The sequence below is a fragment of the Ctenopharyngodon idella genome, chromosome 10, assembly GCF_019924925.1.
Source record: "Ctenopharyngodon idella isolate HZGC_01 chromosome 10, HZGC01, whole genome shotgun sequence".
Lineage (NCBI taxonomy): Eukaryota > Metazoa > Chordata > Actinopteri > Cypriniformes > Xenocyprididae > Ctenopharyngodon > Ctenopharyngodon idella.
This window is the reverse complement of record NC_067229.1, coordinates 20019085-20042133: the sequence shown is the minus strand read 5'-3', so window position 1 is coordinate 20042133 and position 23049 is coordinate 20019085. Positions and strand designations below refer to the sequence as shown.

Sequence of the window (23049 nt, the reverse complement as noted above, 5' to 3'; positions counted from 1 at the left end):
GATGTGTTCATTCCTACTTCTGGTATAATAAAAATATATATATATTGACAAAAATGATTCCTTATGTTATAATAAACATCTTTAAATGCAGCTTACCTTATGTCATAATAAACATCTTTAAATGCAGCTTAATGAAAATAAATACATCAAAGTCCAAAAATAAATTTGTGCAAGCTTCAAGGTTTTTAGGTCACGCAAAACTGATTTTTTTTTAAAAAGTATTTCAAATATAATTCTGATATGTCTGTTATTAAACGGAATGTTCTGTTCTAAATGCTGATTGGTCAATGCATCGTTTCGGTCCTTCTAAAATACATTCAGCCTCTGCATCGCTTTGCACTCAGCAATCATTAATCCGTGGTCTTGTGGCAGAAGAATGCGATTTAGCTTTACTCTAAAATAACATTTTAAAGAAATTGTTTGCCCTTATCATTTAACTGTTTCTGAGTTATTTGAATATGGTTTTCCCTGCAACAATAATCCATTAAATAGCTGCCCTCTACTGGTCAGATATCAAACAGACCACATGCACTTTCGTTTTCTCAATATCGAGACAAACATTTCACTTGGATCCTCGGCTCTCTTTCACTTAAGTGTTGTAAGTATGTTTTAATTTGGTTTGCATTGACCTACCAGGGTTATGTGTTCCTCACAAAAATAGTCATAACCATAGCTAAAACTCTGGTAAGGTACTACTGAAAGGTTTTGAAAGTTTAAGAGAGGTCTTATTCAGTGATGCAAACTATCACATCTCGACCCCATAAAAAGACTTAGATATGTTATAATTAAATAAAAACTTTTTCTGTTTTAATTCAATTTGCATTGATAACTTGTGTTGCATTGATAACTTGTGTTCCCCGCAAGGCTTAGGGTTAGCAAACTAGTCACTTTTTGACACTAAAAAGGGTTTACTAAGAAATATAGTAATTAATATGTCAAATCTTATAGTCAAAAGTCTGTTTTCGCGTTTTTCGTACGCTTGACTCGAGCACGTGATGAATTGTCAATAATATCAATAAAATAATTGAAAAATGAATAATTATCAATAACACCAATTCTTGAACAGTTATGAAACTAATATAAGTGTAATAACTAACACGGAGCTTAAGATTTTACTGGTCTTGGTTTAAGATTGTCAGAGCGTCGCCAGGCCGAAGAAGAAGAATGTGTGTTTCGTATGCAAAACTTGCTAATAGACCTTATTCAGAGCAGCGCCGTGTATGAACGTGAGACTGTGAGGGGTAGACCTTCCGTGTTTTCAGTGGCATCTGCTGTACAAAGCTCCCAGATCACTTATAATTTTTCACAACTCATATTGTCTGGAGTTTTTGTTGAAATTACTTGAAAAGATAATTTTGCAGTGTTTCGTCAGCATAACAATCCAAAAACATTAAATAACAGTACAACCCACTGAAGAGATCCCTTAAAGGAACACGCCACTATTTTTGAAAATAGGCTCCCCTAGAGTTAAACAGTTGAGTTTTACCGTTTTCGAATCCATTCAGCCGATATCCGGGTCTGGTGGTAGCACTTTTAGCTGCTGCTTAGCATAGTTCATTGAATCTGATTAGACCGTTAGCATCTCGCTCAAAAATGACCAAAGTGTTTCAATATTTTTCCTATTTAAAACTTGACTCTTCTGTAGTTACATCGTGTACTAAGACCGACGGAAAATGAAAAGTTGCGATTTTCTAGGCCGATATGGCTAGGAACTATACTTCTGGCGTAATAATCAAGTACCTGCCATACCATGGGTGCAGCAGGCGCAATGATATTACGCAGCGCCTGAAAAAAAAACTCATCTTCAGTGTGTTCTGGTTCAAATAGACACAGTTCAGGATCTGCACCAAAGTAAATGTCTTCTGAATCGTCTCACACAAATGTCTCCATGGTTGCAAGGCACACTCCCTGTGCAAGCAGGTGGTCATGTTGGTTATGTTTACGGAAGTTAGCCTATTTTCAGGCGCCCATGGTACCCATGGTACGGCAGCAAAGTTCCTTGATTATTACGCCGGAATGAGAGTATAGTTCCTAGCCATATCAGCCTAGAAAATCACAACTTTTTATTTTCCGTCAGTCTTAGTACACGATGTAACTACAGAAGAGTCAAGTTTTAAATAGGAAAAATATTGAAACTCTTTGGTCATTTTTTAACGAGATGCTAACGGTCTAATCAGATTCAATGATCTATGCTAAGTTGCAGCGAAAAGTGCTGCCGCCAGACCCGGAGATCAGCTGAATGGATTTGAAAACGGTAAAACTCAACTGTTTAACTCTAGGGGAGTTGGAAAATGAGCCTATTTTCAAAAATAATGGAGTGTTCCTTTAAGACTCTCTTTATTCTCGTTGAAAATCAAAGATGGCGCTGTTGTGAGTTTAGGTCTATACTACTGGTGTTATGGATGGGCATATCAATGTGTGGTTGCTAGGGTGTTCTGTCAAAAGTGCCTACCTTCAAATGTGATATCCATTTGCCTACATAGCTTTTCTGTTCCTTTCTGTACACAGAGGTTTATGTGTACGTTATACTGAGTAATCTTATATCTTGTGCTGCTGTCTATTGCACAGACTTTGATTCTAGACACATCAGCAAACATTCGCTTCTCTGATCAAAAATGGCATTCAATTTTTCATTTGGTGAAGCTACATCTTCAGGCACCAATTCCAGCAGCAAGCCTGAAACAGGAATTTTTCTTGCTGCCACATCTTCAAACACCAAATCTGCTCACAAACCTGAAAAAGTGACAAAAACTCAGTTCTCTCCTCTAGGTAAATTACACAGTTATTAAAACAAATGGCTGCAAATAATTTTAATAGTCTTGCTGTCTACTTAAGTACTATTGATGTTTTTATACCTTAACAGATCTTTCACCCTTGCTGGCAAACCAGTGGAGAAATATGGTTTGGAGTGAAGAGTAGGTAGAGCCACCACTTGGAAACAGGATTTTTCTATGTCATAACATCCAGATATCTAACACCATTAATGTGTTTAGAGTGAAAGAGACACTGATGGAGTCGGTCAGGTCATTTAAACCAGCCAGTGAGAATGTTACTGAAGCCAGAATTCTGCTGATCGGTCCAGTTGGCGCTGGGAAGTCCAGCTTCATCAGTTCTGTCCAGTCTGTCTTCTCTGGACGGGTCATTAACAGAGCCATGGTGGGCTCATCATCCTCTACCAGCTTCACTAAAAAGGTAAACATGACTAGAACTGGAATTAACTTTGAAAAGCTTTGTAATCAAAGTGAATCTGAGGTTGACAATCAACCTCCATTCACTGACATATTTTGAAAGGTTCCCAGCTAACAAATATTTGTTCTAAGAATGTTTTTGCTAACATTCCCATTAAGTTATAAAAAAGTTATTTCTGAATGTTCTCAGAACACTCACAACATTCCTTTTATTAAATGTTTTAAAAACTTTTTTTTTTTTTTTCTTGCTTATGTGGATGTTAAGGAAACATTTCATTTTATCATTCTTCAGAAATTATAGGAACGTTACTTTTGAATGTTATCTGAACACTCTTAAACAAGTAGTAACATTTAAAAACATTAGGAGAACATCCAACTAAATGTTTCAGGTAAAAACATTCCTTGAATGATGTACAAGTAAAGTTTACATGCTTACTTTTTGAGAACATCATTAAAGAGCAGAGACTTTTAATGAATGTTTTATTAACATTACTGAAAGAACGTTTGTTCATAGCTTTGAGAGAACCTTGATAGAACATTAGCTACAGTTCTAAGAACGTTCCCTGTTGGGTTCAGTCTATATTTTACAGTTTTTGCTGAAAAATAGTGGGTTATTTTCTTTAACTTTCTTTGGTGTTTCTCAGCTTCGCTCTTTCAACATCAGAGGGGCAGGAGAGAAGGCAGACGAGCCCACAGCTCTGGTCTTGTGTGACGTCATGGGAGTAGGTGAAGGAGAAAGCACTGGACTGACTCTTCATGATGCGCTGTCTGTCATTAAAGGACATGCTCCAGAGGGACACCAGGTACATATTAGTTGGTTAATAGGATTTTCATGTCTTTCAAATTTTTTTAATAAAATTTACAGTAAAAACAAGTGGGAACCTTACTGTTAAAAATACAGTGACTATTAACTCTATAACTCTATACTGTATATTTTACAGTTTATAAATGTATATATGATTATGTAATATTAATATTTAAAATTACTTAAATCTGCTTGGTACTTTTTAAATGCAACATTAACCTCCATAATTACGCAGGTGGTACAATGGAAGACCACATTATGACTAAATTATGTAAGAAATATCATTTAAATCAGGGGTTTTTAAAGTTTTAGAAACTTTTTGACCCCCAAATATGATGACTCCCTTGTGAAGGACCCTGTTGTTAAAAAATAAAGGCAGCTATATATTATCAAGTATAAAAATATTTTTATACGGAGTAAAATATTAATTGTAATATATATTATTAAGAAAACTAAATCAAACAATTGTTTCAAAATGAAAGAATTGGCTTTTACATTGTCATTATACTAAAACAAACTGTTAAAATGTTATTTGGAAAATATTATTTTTAGAAAGCAATATTAAATATCAAATTTTTGGTAATTAAATATCAACAATTTAGTAAATGTGTATGTAATAAACAATTATGATGAACATATTTCATTATTATCTTAAGTGCACACACTAACTTTAACACGATATGACCAAAATCTTATATTATGATATAGTGTAATTTTACACTATTTAAAATATAATTATAAAAGTAATTTTATATCACGATAACAATATATATCACAATATAGTTATTTTTGCTTTTAAATAAGGTTTTTACAATATCAACATTTTTCAAAATTACATTTTACATAATTTCATAATTCTTTTAACCATTTTCAATATCATTTGAAAAAAACAAATACTAGCCTATAAAAACTCTCAAGCTTACTGAAGACAACAAAACAGTGATAAAGAAAGAGCAAAGAAAAAAACTACAATAGAACAAAGACACAAATGAAATAGACCTACCTGAAAAACTTCAAGCACTAGAAATACTACATAAAATGAATAAAGTAATCAAATGTAAAAAAAGAAACAAAAAAAAGCAATGCATTGTCTCTACTGTGTAAATTAAATATACATTTATTCTTATTTAAGTTACAAAAGCAAGCACTGAGAGATTTCCTGTCTTTTTTGTTGTTTGATTAGCATTAGCATAATGACAGGCAGGTAAATTTGGATGCTGTCCCTTTCAGACCAAGCACACTGATCCATTATACTCATACACCGTACCTTCCCTTAAAACTTAAGTGGCCTCTGTTTACTTGCAAATACATGGTCACATTGACACATAAGTATGTGTATTTAACCGTTCAAGCCCAATTAGTAAATAAAAAGCTCTCAGTTCTCACACGCTTTATGAGCTGCAACTTTATGAGCTGTGGCTTCATGTCGCACGTCTCTCAGAGAACAGTTTCTCAGAGAGTGGGGCATAAATGAGTTATCTTTAGCTGCTAATTGTGCTTCAGTGTTTTAAAACCACTTGTTATAACTATCTTGTTTTAAACCGCAATGCTTAAATACACATGCAAACAATAAGCTTTCGTGACCGTGCTGCACAGCAACGTGAGCGTAAACCGCGATAGAGACGATAGTCCAAAATCTCTATCGGTTGACAAATTTCTACCGGTTAATCGTGTCTACCGGTATTTCGCCCATGCCTACCCCTAACAATAAACTTTGTAAATTAAGAAAAAAAATCGAAATTTTCACGGACCCCTGAGGGTGTGACGGGTAGCTATAGTGAAGCGCATGACTATGGAGATTAATAACAAAAACTGTCTTCATTTAAATCCACACAGAATACTCAGGAGATATCAAACAAACACAACCAAATTAAAGGGATAGTTCACCCAAAAATGAAAATTATTCCATGATTTACTCACCCTAGGTGTATATGACTATCTTCTTTCAGACGAACACAATCAGAGATATATTTAAAAATATCCTTAGTCCTCCAAGGTTTATAATGGTTGTGAATGGTAACCCAAATTCTGAAGACAAAAAAAAATGCATCCATCCATAAAAAAAATAAATAAATGAATCCATACGACTCCAGGGGTTTAATAAAGGCCTTCTGAAGCGAATCGATACGTTTGTGTAAGACAAGTATCCTTATTTAAAACTTAATAAAGTAAAATAACAAGCTTCCGGCGCGACAGCCATATGCATTTGACGTACGTCCAAAAAGCGTTAACTTCCGCAACATATTACACAGAGATGGGCACTCGAGTTAGTGACTCGGACTCGAGTCGCACTCAAGTCGCATTTTAATAGACTTCAGACTTGACTCGGACTCGACCTGAAATGATTAGTGAATATTTTAAAAACAACTCAAGTCTTTTACCCTTAACTACCGATATAATAAATCATATGTTTCACATTGGGACCTCTTTGAATTCTGCTTTTTAAATAAATATAAGGTGATTGATACTTTTGAAACCCAGTGTTTTAGAGTAAAAAAAATTGTTCTTTCTAGGGAAATAAATTAACTGTAAATTATGAGGTAAGTCTTTCTACATTTACAAAAACAAATTTTACTGTGAACTTATTATTTCAAAACACTTAACTCAATGTCGACAAAGTGTGTAATTGTCAACAGTTATTACTGTACTCCACTAAAACATTGCTTTGTTTTTGCAGTTTAGTCCCGAGCAGCCAATTGGAGCTGATACTGTGGGCTACGTGAGGAAACCAAACATCAAAGATAAAGTGCACTGTGTGGTGTTTGTAGTAGACGGCTCAAAGGTCGGTTCATACGCCAAAAGCTTTGGCACAACCTTCCAACAGCTAAGAGACCATATCAGCAACTTAGGTGAGTTATGTTTGAGGAATAAATCATATGTGCAACATTCAGTTCCATAGAAAGTGTTCACACATTGGAAATGGGCTGAACGGAACAAAAAAATGATGCTTCACTTAATAAAGTGCATTAGTGCCCACCCACTTTTTCAGTAGCACTGGTTCCGGAAATATTTTTTCCATTAATTTTTCCCATAGAGATTTTAAAAAAAAACCGTCATTAAAGCATTATAAGCTATAAACCAAGACAACTAGCTAAGAGGAGAATCACAACATTACAAACTTTGATTTGAAACAAAAAAGTATTTGAAAATCAGACAGAAAGACAAAGGTACAACAGCTTTATTGGCTTTAGTGAGGGAAAGAACTACAATCCCATGAAGCATAGAGAACAGCATAATCGAATTAAAAACAACGGAGAAATATAAAGCTACTGTTGATTATGTATATAAAAAAAACAATGTTTTTAATTTTATTGCAAAATATGCATATTCAAATATTTTGAGAGCGTAAGGGAGGCTGTCTTGATTCTGTCATTCACGGTGCTTCATGGGAGTGGGTGGAGCTAACAAGATCTTTTGGTGTGTTTTGCTTTTTTTGTTTTGCGACTTTATGATTGGTGGAATTTTCTGTACAGCATCATGGGTAATGTAGTTTTTCACCAAGAATTCCCCTGTTAAACACCATTATTTTAAAAATGAGCTGTGGGCTGGCGGCTTCAGCAGAAGCAAATACTATCGATTAACAGCCTCGTAGCTCACAGTAGGGATGTCTTTAAAGGTTTATAAGTTATCGTTCAAAATCAATTTCCCTATGGAGAAAATGAATAGAGTATTTTCTTCCGGAATCCGAATGTTGCACTCTATAGCCTATATATATTCTATAGCCATGTTTCATACATATTATAGTATTCTAAATGAGCGACCGCATACCCAAGGTAAGTAATTTGCATAAAATATATAAGGGTTTTCCACACACCCTTTCCTTTCGTCGCTCTCAGCAAACATGATGCTCTCTAAAGTTGCGCTGAGCAATACCAAGCGTGCCATCCTCTAAAAAACAAAACAAAAAAACATATATTTATCTATATCTAAATTTATGTTTATAATATTATGTTTATAAGGCGACCAAGAGTGTGTGATTTTTGCATACGAGTGTTTCAGTTCCTACATTTTTTATAATTTAGAATACATTTTAGAAGGAAAGTTATTGATGAATCATGATTTGTTTGTGAAAACATTCGTACACAGATTTCACAAACAAATTTGTGCATACGTATACTTAGTGAATGAGACCCAATGTGTTTTTTTGAACACTCAAGCATAAAAACCTATTCTATAGAGCCCAAAAACTAAATCAAGACTTTGGAAAAGGGCATAATAAGTCCTGTTTAACAAACTGCAACTATGAAATATCTAAAATCCTTCTAAATTGCAGGTGTACACCAAGTGGCATTACTGACCCATGTGGACCAAGTTTGTAAAGCTACTGGAAGTGACATCACCCAGGTTTACAAGAGCCAGACTATTCAGCAGGCAGTATGTCATACTTGATTATAATGTTTAAATGTTTCACCTTGACATGTTCTACTGTCTGCCATGAGCTTCCCATGATTCATTCTGTCTCTCTTTAGATGGTGAAGACGGGAGCCCTGCTGGGAATGGCCACATCCTACATTGTCCCAGTGAAGAACTACTGCTCAGAGCTGGATCTGGATGAAAACACAGATATCCTACTGCTCAAAGCTGTTGATCATATCTTACAATATGTCAATCTATATTTCCAAGACAATGGTGAATAAAGCACTTCAGTAAGAAAAACGTCACATGCATTTACAGAAGTCCCCAAAATGAGTTCATCCCAAATTTGTCCCAGATTGCTAAAATGTTGATGCCAAAGCTTGTAATTCTTTGCTATAATGTTGTGGTGAACTCAATTTTATAAAACAACTTTAACTTTCTTAACAGTATTTATGCATTTGAATTGTCTGTGAATTATCAGTAATTTATGTGCACCCCTAAGGGCCCATTTATACAGGATGATATTATTTTGCATTAAAAAAGTGTAGTGGAATTAAAAAACTGTTGACGCTTGTTTCCACTACGGAATCAAAAAGTTAAAAAGGAATTGCTAATTTTATCTCAAAATTCGGACTATCCTGCAATTGCAAGTTATAAATTCTATTTTTTTCTTCTCATAATTCTACGTTTACATCTCACAATTTTTTACTTTTTTCTCAACATTCTGAGGCAAAAACAAACTTCTATTTAAAAAAGCCATTTCTAGACATTTACCTTTTTAATTTTCAAAAAGGCTTATAGTGTGAATGGCCATTATGGCTTATGGTGTGAATAACCTATGAGTAAAAAAAGATATTCAACAAATGCGCCATTATAGGTTTGCTATTTTAAGAAAAATGTATAGGCATCCCTGGTTGTCAGGTGACGGCTCAGGACATCAGCAAATACAAACAACCTACTACATAAGATGGAATATAAACCATGGTCATGATAGTAATATTTTTGCCTAGTTGTACTTAAATTGTTGGATGTTGACCTCTTTCATATTTTACACGTACACAAAGTTATTTAACGAATGAAAAATGTTTTTGCGTTGGCCGGGAATCGAACCCGGGTCAACTGCTTGGAAGGCAGCTATGCTCACCACTATACCACCAACGCTGTTCTTATGAGTACGGCAGATTTCACATACTCAGCTTCATATGAAACTGACCTCAGTCTTGTTTAACAGTCGTTGTGCTTTTAAGGATTTAATTTCATTCACTGCTGGTACATTTTTTGGCGGGTGGTTATCCGCCAAAAGTTTTACAAATAAAGATTTATTTGTTAGGCTAATCACTTAAGTACTTATTCAGTTAATAAATTTCAATTATATATATGCGCAGAAAACCGCTGCAGCAATACGTAGTAACATTATTAAAAGAGTTTTTACATGAATCACAAACTTCAAGTAAAGCGACGAGAAAATAAACCATCTGTGATAAGTCTGCGTAGTGGCGGACATTTTTCAGTAGTCTATCTCTTAGGTCACATCGTTGTTGTACCAGAAGGTGGCGGTGCAAGTACTGTCTTTATGAGTGAGTCGGAATCATTAATTGAACCGATTCGTTCAAACACGCTGATTCATCCAGCAAAGTAACCAGTGTTGCCAAGTCCGCGGTTTTCCAGCGGAATTAGGCTACTTTTACACTGTTGCCGCGGGTTGCTTTTACGATCCGCGGCTTGAAGCGACCCCAAATAACATGATATTTAGCCCCTGGCATGCGAATTTTACCAGGAAACCCCACCAAAAACGCGGATTTTACGCCCTGGAACACGATTTTTACCGTGAGACTGTACATCCACTGAACACCAAAATACTAGCCTTCAATGTGCGCATGCGCTTTAATACATTAAGTACGTAACGTAAATCTACGAGGTCATCACGCTAGACTCTGAGCGAGAGGGTATTTGGCATGATCGAGCATAACAAGTGACGAGTTCAGCCGAAGACCCTGGAACAAAGGTAAGTTAGAAGTTACCTTTAGATATCTATTATGGAAGAAGGCGGGCTTTGTAAAGATGTCCTTCACAGATTAAGACACAAATCAACTGTGAGCTCGAGCTGAGGCAGGTGAGTCAATGTGTCAAGCAGCAGAGCAGCTGGTATTGATGTATAGATTTGTTATTAACACACGGCACTCAATAGAAGTGTCTGATTTAAACAGGCTGCGTTTGTTGTGCAGTGGTGTTTACGCTTAAAAGAATCGAGCTCTTTTACTGCGATTTGTTTTCTTGAGTTGAACAGGCTGTTTACTGCAGCCAGCATAATATTAGTTTACATTACAGCTTACTTTTCGTGACATTTGACCTGCGTTTATTAGAAGACCGTTATGTTTAACACGATCTCATCACGGTGAAATAAATGTGGGTTTGCTTTTGTATCAAAATTAAATTTAAATGTGATTGATAGACTGATGTGGTGTAGTTAAAGATTAGGTTGTGGGCTCAAAGTCAACACCATTTTGTTAAAACGCTTGAGAACTAACTTTTTTTTTTCCCCCTTTAAGACAATTCATAATTTTTTCAAGTAAGTTACGTAAAAGCGTTGACTGGTCTAATTTGAAACCAAAAAGAACAAACGCCCCTTGACCAACTGCTAGTTGGTCATAGTTCTGAAAACACAGTCTTAACATAATGGCTGTGTATGCAACTGGCCCCCAATGTTTAAAAAGATGGCCCTTATTTTCTTTTAGCAGAATATAAATTGTGTATTTTGATTTCAGGGGTGAAATATGACCTGAACATGTGTGTATATGTTAATAATAAATGGTCTGGTCCTACAGCACAGTGGAGCAATATGTTGCCTGATAAAGATGGACCGAATGGAGGTGGAGGAGTCCAGGACAACACCGGGACAGAAGACCCTTCAGTGTCCCTGTTCAGAGAATACCTGCGGCTGAAGACTGTCCACCCGGAGCCTGACTACGGTACCTGAGGAGAGACCTTCTCACCTTCTCACCAACAGGATATTAATAGTGTTTCACCATCTAGGTTTAGGTTTATGACTACAGTTAACCTTTGCCCAAGAATTCGTGCTGACCCCTAAGATGTCTAGAAATGTTGTCTAGGTAGGCAGATAACTAGTTTTAAGTCTGGCTGCTTTGCCTTGAAAGGTGTTGTAAAGCATTGCCAGTGACATCCATCCAAAGTGCATTAGTTAATCTTTGACCTCTGTCTCAAAGTGCTGAATACTCCTAATTTTATAAACTAGGTGTAGGGTAATCACTCTTCACACTTGTATATATGTTTAACTTAAATTGTGTTATAATATACGCTGAAATACAAAAGAGTCTTAAAGGGACAGTTTACCAAATAATGAAAGTGTCATCATTCTAATGTCGTTTCAAACCTGTATGACTTTTTTCCTTCTATGGAATGCAAAATTTAAACAGTGTTGTATGTTTTGAACAATGTTGGTAACCAAGTAGTTTTGAGGCTTCGTTTTTTTATGGATAAAAAAACAAACAGACAGTTCTCAATATTTTCTATGTTCTACTAAAGAAAGAAAGTCAAACAGGTTTGGAACGACATGAGCAACCAATTCTGGCATTTTGTCAGATGAAATAAAGAATTTTTGTAACATATTAATCATTTAAGTTCACACTAGAGGCTGAGTAGCAGCTATTTAGTTTCTAGTTCATTTGGTTGCACCATTTATTCTTAACGCAGAACTAGTCAAGTAAATCATAATGTAACACAGTCACATGATATTTTGTTTCCATTTTTTGTTTACTTTTTATCCGGTAAGCAGCCTTTATAAACCATACTTGATGAAAAGCCATGCATGTGAGTTGATCTTTTATTTTTGTTTCGTAGAACTGTCAGTTGTAATACATTTTCACTGAAATATGATACATAAATATCATGAAATAAAATAGTATTGTATATGTATTAAATTAACAAGGGGCAATAGTTTTATGAATTTGTAGCATTAGTTTTTATTTATTTTTTTAGAATTGTTTTATTTATTTATTTCATTTTATTGCCACTTATTAATTTTAAAAACTAATACAATCAACTAAAAATGTATTAATTTTACACTTATTTTAATCAATATTTTGATAACACTTTATCTTAAAGTGACATAGTTGCACGTTACATGTACTATGGTAGTACTATAGTAATAACAGTAAGTTATGCGTAATTAAGCAACTAGCCCTAAACTAAACCCTAACCCTATAGTAAGTACATGTAGTTAATTAATATTACTCAGTACTTGTGTAATTACACTGTAACAATGTCACCTGAAAATTAAGTGCTATTTTGCTATTTTATTTCAGTTACTGAGGCTTTCGTAAATATTTTTTTTTACATAGGGTTATATTTGGACTAAATTTAATGATGCAGTGCTTAAATATTTAGTTGTGCATAAATTTGGTGCTCATATATGCCACAACTATATTAACTTGTAAATTGTGCATAGCTGGTGTAACCAGGCCTTGGTCGAATGTTCCTACTTTACAAACATCTGAAATTTCCAGACAAAAAGGTGCATTGTCTTTTGTCGATAGTGTAGTGATGAATGAAGCACAGCTCAAACAGAAGTCACTTTCAAACCAAACAGCTTTCTGTTGGTCAACGCGGTTAATCGGCGCGACCAACTTGAACCTGTCCTTATGTGAAATTCCCAATCGTGTGGATTCCTATTGAAATGACTGGATTTCACCTGTGAATATTTACAGAACAACTGTAAATATGACTGTATCTTAATGTCTTTTTCATAGTGGGAGAGCAGAATAAAAAGAAAAATCCAAGTCTTCTGTTGATTTTGTCAAGTGGTACAATATTTTACTGACGAATATAAATAGAAGATGATAAAAAAAATTAACAACTTAGTCTCTGAAAGTGATGTATAATGATTATATGAAACACAACCTTTGGTTATAACAAATGAAAAGTTTCTGAGTATCATATCTGGGATCTGTAAAATAAATCTGTCACTATGTCAATCAATCATTGACAGATGCTGCTTTAAGATTCCTGGATCGGATGGCAGAGGAGCTTGGTTTACCCATGAAGAAAGTGGAGGTAATGATTTATGTGAAAGAAGTCGACTGTTGCTGGATCTGTCTAACTTTCATCATGTTCTCCGTCATGCACATCCACATTAATTTATCCTTACACCAACTCTGACTCTCAGGTGTGTCCCGGTCGAGTCGTCGCAATCATCACATGGGTCGGCACCAGGCCAGAGCTGAAGTCTGTCGTGCTGAACTCACACACTGATGTTGTTCCTGTGTATGAGGTACTGTCGTAACACATCAATCACCACACAGATCAAACAACATCTCGCTTATATACTGTGTGTCCATCTGCTTCAGGAACACTGGAAATATGATCCATTTGCTGCTGTTAAAGATGCGGATGGCAACATCTATGGCAGAGGATCTCAGGATATGAAATGTGTCACGATACAGTGAGTTTGAAATCAACTAGCAACTTAAAGGGCTCCTATTATGCTTTTTTACATGTTCAACTTTCTTTAGTGTGTAATGTTGCGGTTTGAGCATGAAAAAGGTCTGCAAAGTTGCAAATTTCTCTATATTAGTGTGCACTGTTTCTGAACTCCCTGAAACGCCTCCATTGTGGTCTTGTGTGTTCTTCCGGGAATAAACACGTCACAATATTCCTCATTTAAATAATTTCCGCCCAAGGCATAGGCAAAATAAAGGGGCAGGCCTGTTTGAGTTAGAGGTGTGTTGAAACTTAACATGCTCGAAGCACCTGACCAATCATAACACATTGGCCCAGCCAACCAATCAGAGCACATTGTGCTTTTCAAAAGGAGAAGCTTCAATGAGACATGAACTAAACAGTGTTACTGACAGACTGGGAAGAGAGAGAGGTGCTGCAGCATTGTCAGATATGGGTAAAATAATGTTTGTTGAACATTCAAGCATGAAAACCTGTTCTAGTAGAGCCCAAAAACATAATTAAGACTTTGTAAAAGGGCATAATAGGTCCTCTTTAAAATTACTTATGACTTTTGGTCTGACAAGCATTGTCTGAAAGTTTAGGATAGTGTAAAAAGCTTGGACGTATGAAGATTGTACAGGCCATATTTCTTGAATTCTGTATTCTGTCTATACAGCTTTAAGAGTAAAGTTGAAATTTCAACGGAATTTCCTGGGCAGTAAAGGTCTATTGTCAATAGTGTAATGATGTATGAATCACAACTCACACAGAATCACTTTTAAACTGAGCAGCTTTCTATTGGTGAATGCAGCGAATTCACATGATTAACTTGAAGTTTTGAATTCTTGTTCATTTTGCCCTGCAGGTACATTGAAGCAATTCGCAGACTGAAGGCGGCTGGGAAGAGGTTTCCTCGCACTATCCATTTAACGTTTGTCCCAGGTCAGACCTTACCAATGTGCTCTGAAATTTGAGTAATGTACCTTAAGCGACGGTCACATTAGCGAAATTTCACAGGCAAAAGGGTCCATTGTCTATTGTCAATAGTGTAGTGATGTACACAAACTCAGAAGTCATAGTTTATGTACGTCTTCTTATTGGATAAAAAAAATGGATCCACCTCAATTGAGCGCATAAGTTTTTATGCAAATCTTTAGAATTTATGCGCATCTTGGCATTTCCAGCAAAATCCTCAGTGTTAAATTAACACTGCTGGTGATTATATATGTCCATGTGGACTTATATAAACACCAGCAGTGTTAATTTTACACTGAGGATTTTGCTGCAGGGTTTTTGTTGTTGTTGTTGTTGTTGTTGTTGTTTTTAATGCGATATCCCAAAATGCCTATAAAAATAGGTGGATGGAAACATAGCTAGCAACATAACTATTAGCTAACATAGGCCTCACTAGGCCTCATTCATGAAACACAGGCAGAACAACTTTCTGTGTAAATTTGTTTGTAGAACTGTTTGTTCTGCTTTAGAATGTTGTCACGAAACCCACGACACGCGTCCTCCTGTTGTTGAATTCCGCACTTAAATGACATCGCTGTTGGCCAGCTTACGTCACTTCAGAGATCTTACTGGTGGTGCGAATGCAACCAGGAAAATGGCCCTGGGGAAAATGTAGTTCTCGGGAACTACAACCCTAACCACCCTGGTGGCTAATTCCTATAATTGAGTTCCTATAACTACCCGGTGCGATAGCCTCTGAAAATAAAGAAACTTTTTTTTAGTACATAATATGTATGTAATACCAATTCTTTGCATCAAAACACACAACAGCACAATCTATCAGAATGCATGTTTGTTTCTCGCATCTTCATTTTCATTGCATCAAATTAAACATGGCATCTGCCCTGACCAAAAGTTCCATTGGTGCTGCAATAGAAGCCACTTTTCCTACAAACTTGTGGTGTTTTTAATGTTCTCGACAGATGAGGAGGTCGGTGGTCACAAAGGAATGGAGACATTTGTGAAGCACCCTGAATTTCACAAGTTGAAGATCGGTTTTGCCCTTGATGAAGGTAAACAATCCTGTAGATTCAGTGTTCTAGTTCCTGTGGGTGCTTTAGTACACTCAAACATGTAGACAGGGAGGGGTGAATCTGTTATATACAGTCACACCATTCTGTTCACACCACGAACAGAAAGTGCATTCAAATACACAACAGTACCAGTCTGTGCAATTCAATTTGCATAAAATTCAATACAGTAAGCTAAATTTAAACAAGAAAGCACCAATATTAAAAAGACTTCTTGCCTGTTTTATTTGTTCACAGGTTTAGCAAACCCAACTAATGCCTATACTGTCTTCTACGGAGAGAGAAACCCCTGGTGTGAGTATCACATATGCCAGTAGTCACATTTACTGTGTGTGTGTGTGTGTGTGTGTGTTTTCATGTTAATAAAGATGCGCTCTGTGCTGCAGGGATCACAGTCCGCTGCCCAGGAAGTCCAGGTCATGGTTCCAGGTTTGTGGAGAACACAGCAGCAGAGAAACTAGTGAGTGTGTATAGAATGTCATGTGACCAAACACACTGGAATCTGATGTTATAGGCAGTTGATGTGAAGTGTAATTTGCAAAGAAAAATGGCAATCAGCGATTTTTTTACTCTTAGATTTTCTCTATTTCTTACCTAACCCTTCCTAACCTTTTGTTATATATATAACAAAACCTTTTGTTTATACACTGCTCATAAAAATTAAAGGAACACTTATTAATCAGAGAATAGCATCAAGTCAGTTAAACTCCTGGGATATTGATCTGGTCAGTTAAGTAGCAGAGGGGGTTGTTAATCAGTTTCAGCTGCTTTGGTGTTAATGAAATTAACAACAGGTGCACTAGATGGGCAAAATGAGACGACCCCCAAAACAGGAATGGTTTTACAGGTGGAGGCCACTGATATTTTTTTCCCTACTCAACTTTTCTGACTGTTTTCACTAGTTTTCCATTTGGCTAGGGTCAGTGTCACTACTGGTAGCATGAGACGATACCTGGATCCTACAAAGGTTGCACAGGCAGTCCAACTCCTCTAGGATGGCACATCAATACGTGCCATTGCCAGAAGGTTTGCTGTGTCTCCCAGCTCAGTCTCAAGAGCATGGAGGAGATTCCAGGAGACAGGCAGTTACTCTAGGAGAGCTGGACAGGGCCATAGCAGGTCCTTAACCCATCAGCAGGACCGGTATCTGCTCCTTTGTGCAAGGAGTAACAGGATGAGCACTGCCAGAGCCCTACAAAATGACCTCCAGCAGGCCACTGGTGTGAATGTCTCTGACCAAACAATCAGAAACAGAGTTCATGATGGTGGCCTGAGGGTCCGACGTCCTTTAGTGGGTCCTGTGCTCACTGCCTGGCACCGTGGAGCTCGATTGGCATTTGCCATTGAACACCAGAATTGGCAGGTCCGCCACTGGTGCCCTGTGCGGATGAGAGCAGGTTGATCCTGAGCACATGTGACAGACGTGAAAGGGTCTGGAGAAGTCGTGGAGAACATTATGCTGCCTGTAACATCGTTCAGCATGACCGGTTTGGTGGTGGGTCAGTGATGGTCTGGGGAGGCATATCCACAGAGGGACGCACAGACCTCTACAGGCTAGACAATGGCACCCTGACTGCCATTAGGTATCGGGATGAAATCCTTAGACCCATTGTCAGACCCTACGCTGGTGCAGTGGGTTCTGGGTTCCTCCAGGTGCACGACAATGCCCGGTCTCATGTGGCGAGAGTATGCAGGCAGTTCCTGGAGGATAAAGGAATTGATACCATTGAATGGCCCCCACACTCGCCTGACCTAAATCCAAAAGATGCAGGTTGCACCTCAGACTGTCCAGGAGCTCAGTGATGCCCTGGTCCAGATCTGGGAGGAAATACCCCAGGACACCATCCGTTGTCTCATTAGGAGCTTGTCCCGACATTGTCAGGCATGCATACAAGCACATGGGGGCCATACAAACTACTTAGTACTATTTTGAGTTGCTGCAATGAAATTTCAGCAAAATGGACTAGCCTGCTGCATCATTTTTTCACTATGATTTTCATTTCCATCAAACGATGTGGCATCCTTTCGTTACTAACACATTACCCAGTCCATATCAGTATAGATATCCAGCATGATATTTTTCCCCATTGAGATCTGATGTTTTCAAAGTGTTCCTTTAATTTTTTTGAGCGGTGTGTGTGTGTGTGTGTGTGTGTGTGTTTTATATATATATATATATATATATATATATATAATTATTCAGAAAAAATGTTTTAAATTGATACAATAAAAATAATGTTCTTTTGACTTGAAAAAAAAATGTATCACGGTTTCCACAAAAATATAAAGCAGCACAACTGTTTTCAACATAAATTTTTCTTGAGCATAAAATCAGCATATTAGAATGACTTCTGAAGGATCATGTGACACTGAAGACTGGAGTAATGATGCTGAAAATTCAGCTTTGATCACAGGAGTAAATTACTTATTACTATATATTCATATAGAAAACAGCTCCATTAAATTGGAATAATATTTTACTGTTTTTGATCTAATAAATGCAGCCTTCGTGAGACTTCTTTCATAATATTTTTAAGTCTTACAGACCCCAAACTTTTGAATGGTAGTGTAATTCATACTTTTAATTGTCCATAAACTTAAAATGAAAGATTTTCAGCATCAATAAGCATAAAGTAAGTCATATCTTCAGTCATTTGTGAGGGCGCAGCAAATGGGTGTTGAATATTGGAAACAAATGTTATTTTACACTCCATTTAAAACTACTTTAAACCACATTTCCAGAATGTATAATAGTTGCGGATGTAGTTTTCATGTTCAGACCTCATAGCAATTGAGAAACTACACAAAATATTTGTAATTTTAAGAAATCTGCAGGATTTATGAACCAATGAATAAAGTTGTTTAAAGTTGTGATAATCTTGTTAATATACAAATATATAAATTTTAACCTAAACTTTTTTACTGTTTGTGATGCATCTGTCTCTGCTGTGTCACAGCGGCGAGTTATAAACTCTTTCCTGGAGTTCAGAGAGAAAGAGAAACACCGGTGAGCTTTATTCAGAGGTTCACTTTTAAACAGGGGGTTACAGGAGAGCTGGTAAATGTGAAAATACACCCATCTGTGTGATTTGCAGGCTCAACACCAATGAATGTTTCACTCTGGGAGATGTCACCACAATTAACATGACGATGGTGAAAGGGGGCGTGGCTTATAATGTAGTTCCAGCAGAAATGGATGTCAGCTTTGACTTGAGAATCCCACCAACTGTTAACCTGCAGGTGTGTGTCTGGACCATTACATGGGACCTGTTTTTCTCCTTTTTATGAAATTAATTTGCTTTGAACTGATTGTCACTTCCAGTTCTGTTTATTCTGCAGGAGTTTGAAGAGAAGATAAAAGCCTGGTGCAGAGAAGCTGGTGAAGATGTGACATATGATTTTGCACAGGTTAGGTTTATTTTTAAACAAAACACCATTCCAACTGGCCTGATCTCATGTCTGGGTTATTTCATGTGTCTGCCAGGAGACTTAGGGTCTGTTTACATGCACCATTTTCAACGTTCTGGGGGCCTGAAAATGCAAACTTTTGAAAACAGGTTATCATCTCTGTGTGAGCTATAAAAACATGAATTTGTGAAAACTGTGACGTCATGCGCATGTGTATTATGTGTTCAGTCTATAGGAGTATAAGTGTTTCTTTACAAAGTGACATCGGCAACTACTGACCTGGCATGAATAATATAGCATTTTTAGCCGTTTTCGCGGAACCATGTGAACGGGAATCATTTTGACAGCATTGTCATCTGTACACAAAAAAAGCAAACAGTAAACTTTTCAGTTTTTAATACATCGTAGTTGTGCAAATATACCCTAAATCCGTTGGGTGATTTGTCTTTGACATTAGCCAAAATTATGTTATGTAAAAAAAATTACATTAAAAAATTAGTGAATACAAATATCTCATCATATGCAAACATAATAACACAAAAAGTTATTTCAAATATTGGCTTGACAAAGCCTTGTCAAAAGTTGCTGATGCTGTTATGCTGTTATTAAAAGTTGAAAATTTGTAAAAGCATGATGGTTGGATTGGTGATTTAAGAAGTTACTAGCCATAAATATTTCTTATTGCCATGAAACTATTTATAATTTTTCATTATTTTAATTTGTATGTGTTAATTAATTTATTAAATGTATTATATATTTTATTTTGCATCATTTAAAATAAATCTATTTAGAAAAAAATAAAATACATGGAATGGAAAAAGGAATGTTTGGAAATGTAAACTGATTTTTTACTGACACACTACAGCAAAAGATATAAATGCAAAAATGGCTTAAAACCATTTTTTTTGTGTGTGAAAATACTAACTTTTATGTAAATACACTATATTGCCAAAAGTATTGGGACACCCCTCCAAATCATTAAATTCAGGAGTTCCAATCACTTCCATGGCCACAGGTGTATAAAATCAAGCACCTAGGCATGCAGACTGCTTCTACAAACATTTGTGAAAGAATGGGTCACTCTCAGGAGCTCAGTGAATTCAAGCGTGGTACCGTGATAGGTTGCCACCTGTGCAATAAGTCCATTCGTGAAATTTCCTCACTTCTAAATGTTCCACGGTCAACTGTTAGTGGTATCATAACAAAGTGGAAGCAATTGGGAACAACAGCAACTCAGCCACGAAGTGGTAGGCCACGTAAAATCACAGAGCAGGGTCAGCGCATGCTGAGGCGCACAGTGCGCAGAGTCTCCAACTTTTTGCAGAGTCAATAGCTACAGACCTCCAAACTTTGTGTGGCCTTCAGATTAGCTCAAGAACAGTGCGTAGAGAGCTTCATGGAATGGGTTTCCATGGCCGAGCAGCTGCATCCAAGCCTTACATCACCAAGTGCAATGCAAAGCGTCGGATGCAGTGGTGTAAAGCACGCCACCACTGGACTCTAGAGCAGTGGAGACGTGTTCTCTGGAGTGACGAATCACGCTTCTCTGTCTGGCAATCCAATGGATGAGTCTGGGTTTGGCAGTTTCCAGGAGAACTGGTACTTGCCTGATTGCATTGTGCCAAGTGTAAAGTTTGGTGGAGGTGGGATTATGGTGTGGGGTTGTTTTTCAGGGGTTGGGCTTGGCCCCTTAGTTCCAGTGAAAGGAACTCTTAATGCTTCAGCATACCAAGACATTTTGGACAATTTCACGCTCCCAACTTTGTGGGAACAGTTTTGGGTTCCCACTTCTAGAAGAAATGGTTCCTGCTTCTAGAAGAATGGTCAAAAATTCCCATAAACACACTCCTAAACCTTGTGGAAAGCCTTCCCAGAAGAGTTGAGGCTGTTATAGCTGCAAAGGGTGGGCCAACTCCATATTAAACCCTACGGATTAAGAATGGAATGTTATTAAAATTCATGTGCATGTAAAGGCAGGTGTCCCAAAACTTGGCAATATAGTGTGTGTGTGTGTGTGTGTGTATATATATATATAATATATATATAATATATATGCGCATTAAGAAAAAAAGTTTGTCCACATGATTTGGTTTCATATCTGTTGCTTTTTCCCCCCTGCTTTTTAGAAACACATGGACCAGAATTTCACGTCTACGGAGGAGAGCGACCCCTGGTGGCATGCGTTCAGCTCTACCTGCAAAGCCATGTGAGGGAGAAGCACAGACGTTTTGTGAGCATGTGTGTTTTTAGTTGAATGTATGTGACTGTCCTTCTCGTGATAGGAATGTGACTCTGAAAAAGGAAATCTTCCCTGCTGCCACAGACAGTCGCTTCATCAGGGAAGTAAGTGAATTTCACTTCTGTCTGCAAGAACAAAGAACCCGGCACATTCTCTAACAAGAATCCAAAATAAACCTACACTATGTTAAATATATTAGCAAATATGCGAGCATATTATGCTCATAAATGTTGTGTAACATATGAATTGTGTGTTTTTGTAGGAAGGTCTTCCTGCCATCGGTTTCTCTCCAATGAACCTCACCCCCATCCTACTTCATGATCACAACGAGTACTTGAATGAGCAGGTGTTTCTGCGGGGCATCCAGGTGTATGAGCGCCTTGTGCCGGCCCTAGCCAGTGTGGAACCTCTGAGCGGAGAAGTGTAGATCAACTTTCTCTGTCTCTCCTTCTTTAAATCTCTCTCACACACAGCTGCTTCTGCTCACCGTGCTGATTTTCGCACATATCGAAAAATACATCTGCAGTAACACCAAAGATTGGGCTGATCCCATATAATGAAGATCTTTAATGAACTCACTTCAACTCAGGAGTTCCTTCCTTTCAATGATGTCTTAGAAATGCTTTTAAGTCTTATTTGTCAGGTGATAACCAGAATTAGAAGCTGCTATAAAGAGTTGTTTTAATTGATAAAGGTTATAAATTTAACACTTAATTTAGGCAGTTTGTGTCTCTTATATCTAATGAAAAAAGGAGATGATTTCAGAGACTCAAACCATATAGCTGTGCTTGCCATAGATGCATTATATTTTTTTAATACAAATGATTTTGATGCAAACAGTTATAAATACACTGAAACTGTGTGTGGGTCATTGATTATATGATACTACACAATACTACAATAATAATTATACACAATTATACTGAGGCACATTTCATGTGTTCGAAATCTCTTTAATTGACTGGTGCTACTTTGCCCTCCTGAATAAACAAAAAGGGTACCATATATTAACACTGTCTGAAATTATTATTATTATCGATGTGTGTATTATATTATTTTTCTTAAGAGAGCTTGAAATAATGAAATGCAATTATGTAATTAATATATCTCATTAATTTATAATTCAAATTATTTAATTTAGCTTATAATTTATTTATTATTTGAAGTTAGTCACAGCAAGTTGTCATTCAAATAAATGTAGCTGTAAAGTTTTAGTTTGAAGGTGAATTGTATCTTTCCCCTACTTGAGAAACCAATGTGTTTTGGAATTGGGTTTATGACATTTCTATTTTTCTATTTTTATTTTGTCTTCAAATACACTATTATTAGCCTATTGTTATAATCAAAAGCCCGGTCTACCACAATTGCCCAGATTAAACTTTTTATCGTTTCCATATTTCATCATGGGCTAAGGCTACTATTAGACATGCTACTGGATGGATGGAAGGATGGATGGATGGATGGATAGATAGATATTCTAATATGTATCCTACAGATATATAGTATTTTTACTCTGGATTCCAGCTTGATTGGAAACAACGTACAATAAAA

General features: G+C 36.7%; 2 protein-coding genes and 1 non-coding gene across 5 annotated transcripts; 2 read left to right on the top strand and 1 right to left on the bottom strand.

Moving 5' to 3' along the window:
• The first annotated feature begins 443 nt into the window (after positions 1-443).
• Positions 444-8910, top strand: ifi44g (interferon induced protein 44g). 2 transcript variants are annotated; one of them, XM_051911497.1, is made up of 8 exons: positions 444-598; positions 2569-2769; positions 2864-2915; positions 2994-3192; positions 3833-3991; positions 6671-6842; positions 8267-8367; positions 8463-8910. In XM_051911497.1, the coding sequence occupies exons 2-8, from the start codon at positions 2616-2618 to the stop codon at positions 8628-8630; spliced, it is 1005 nt and encodes a 334-aa protein (XP_051767457.1). In that variant the 5' UTR covers positions 444-598; positions 2569-2615; the 3' UTR covers positions 8631-8910. The 2 variants fall into 2 exon arrangements, with proteins under 2 accessions (XP_051767457.1, XP_051767458.1); XM_051911498.1 differs by having other exon boundaries at positions 472-598; positions 2644-2769.
• Positions 8911-9438: 528 nt separating this feature from the next.
• trnag-ucc (transfer RNA glycine (anticodon UCC)) lies at positions 9439-9510 on the bottom strand. Its single transcript has one exon. It is a non-coding gene; the product is annotated as a tRNA-Gly (tRNA).
• A 341-nt stretch (positions 9511-9851) lies between these two features.
• On the top strand, positions 9852-22509 carry acy1 (aminoacylase 1). Of its 2 annotated transcripts, none has more exons than XM_051911496.1 (15): positions 9852-10462; positions 11175-11318; positions 13355-13419; positions 13532-13636; positions 13713-13807; positions 14672-14748; positions 15744-15833; positions 16089-16145; positions 16238-16311; positions 18809-18858; positions 18947-19091; positions 19191-19259; positions 21386-21465; positions 21542-21602; positions 21761-22509. In XM_051911496.1, exons 2-15 carry the CDS (start codon positions 11189-11191, stop codon positions 21923-21925), a joined length of 1263 nt encoding a protein of 420 aa, XP_051767456.1. In that variant the 5' UTR covers positions 9852-10462; positions 11175-11188; the 3' UTR covers positions 21926-22509. The 2 variants fall into 2 exon arrangements, with proteins under 2 accessions (XP_051767456.1, XP_051767455.1); XM_051911495.1 differs by having other exon boundaries at positions 9861-10354.
• Positions 22510-23049: the final 540 nt, after the last annotated feature.

Excerpts from the sequence above, each read along its gene's own strand:
- ifi44g (XM_051911497.1), top strand. The coding sequence starts at position 2,616 with ATGGCATTCAATTTTTCATTTGGTGAAGCTACATCTTCAGGCACCAAT. Across the intron at positions 2,770-2,863 it reads AACTCAGTTCTCTCCTCTAG|ATCTTTCACCCTTGCTGGCA; the intron begins GTAAATTACACA and ends ATACCTTAACAG. Across the intron at positions 3,193-3,832 it reads CTACCAGCTTCACTAAAAAG|CTTCGCTCTTTCAACATCAG; the intron begins GTAAACATGACT and ends GGTGTTTCTCAG.
- acy1 (XM_051911496.1), top strand. The coding sequence starts at position 11,189 with ATGTTGCCTGATAAAGATGGACCGAATGGAGGTGGAGGAGTCCAGGAC. Across the intron at positions 16,146-16,237 it reads CGGAGAGAGAAACCCCTGGT|GGATCACAGTCCGCTGCCCA; the intron begins GTGAGTATCACA and ends TCTGTGCTGCAG. Across the intron at positions 21,466-21,541 it reads AGCTCTACCTGCAAAGCCAT|GAATGTGACTCTGAAAAAGG; the intron begins GTGAGGGAGAAG and ends TTCTCGTGATAG.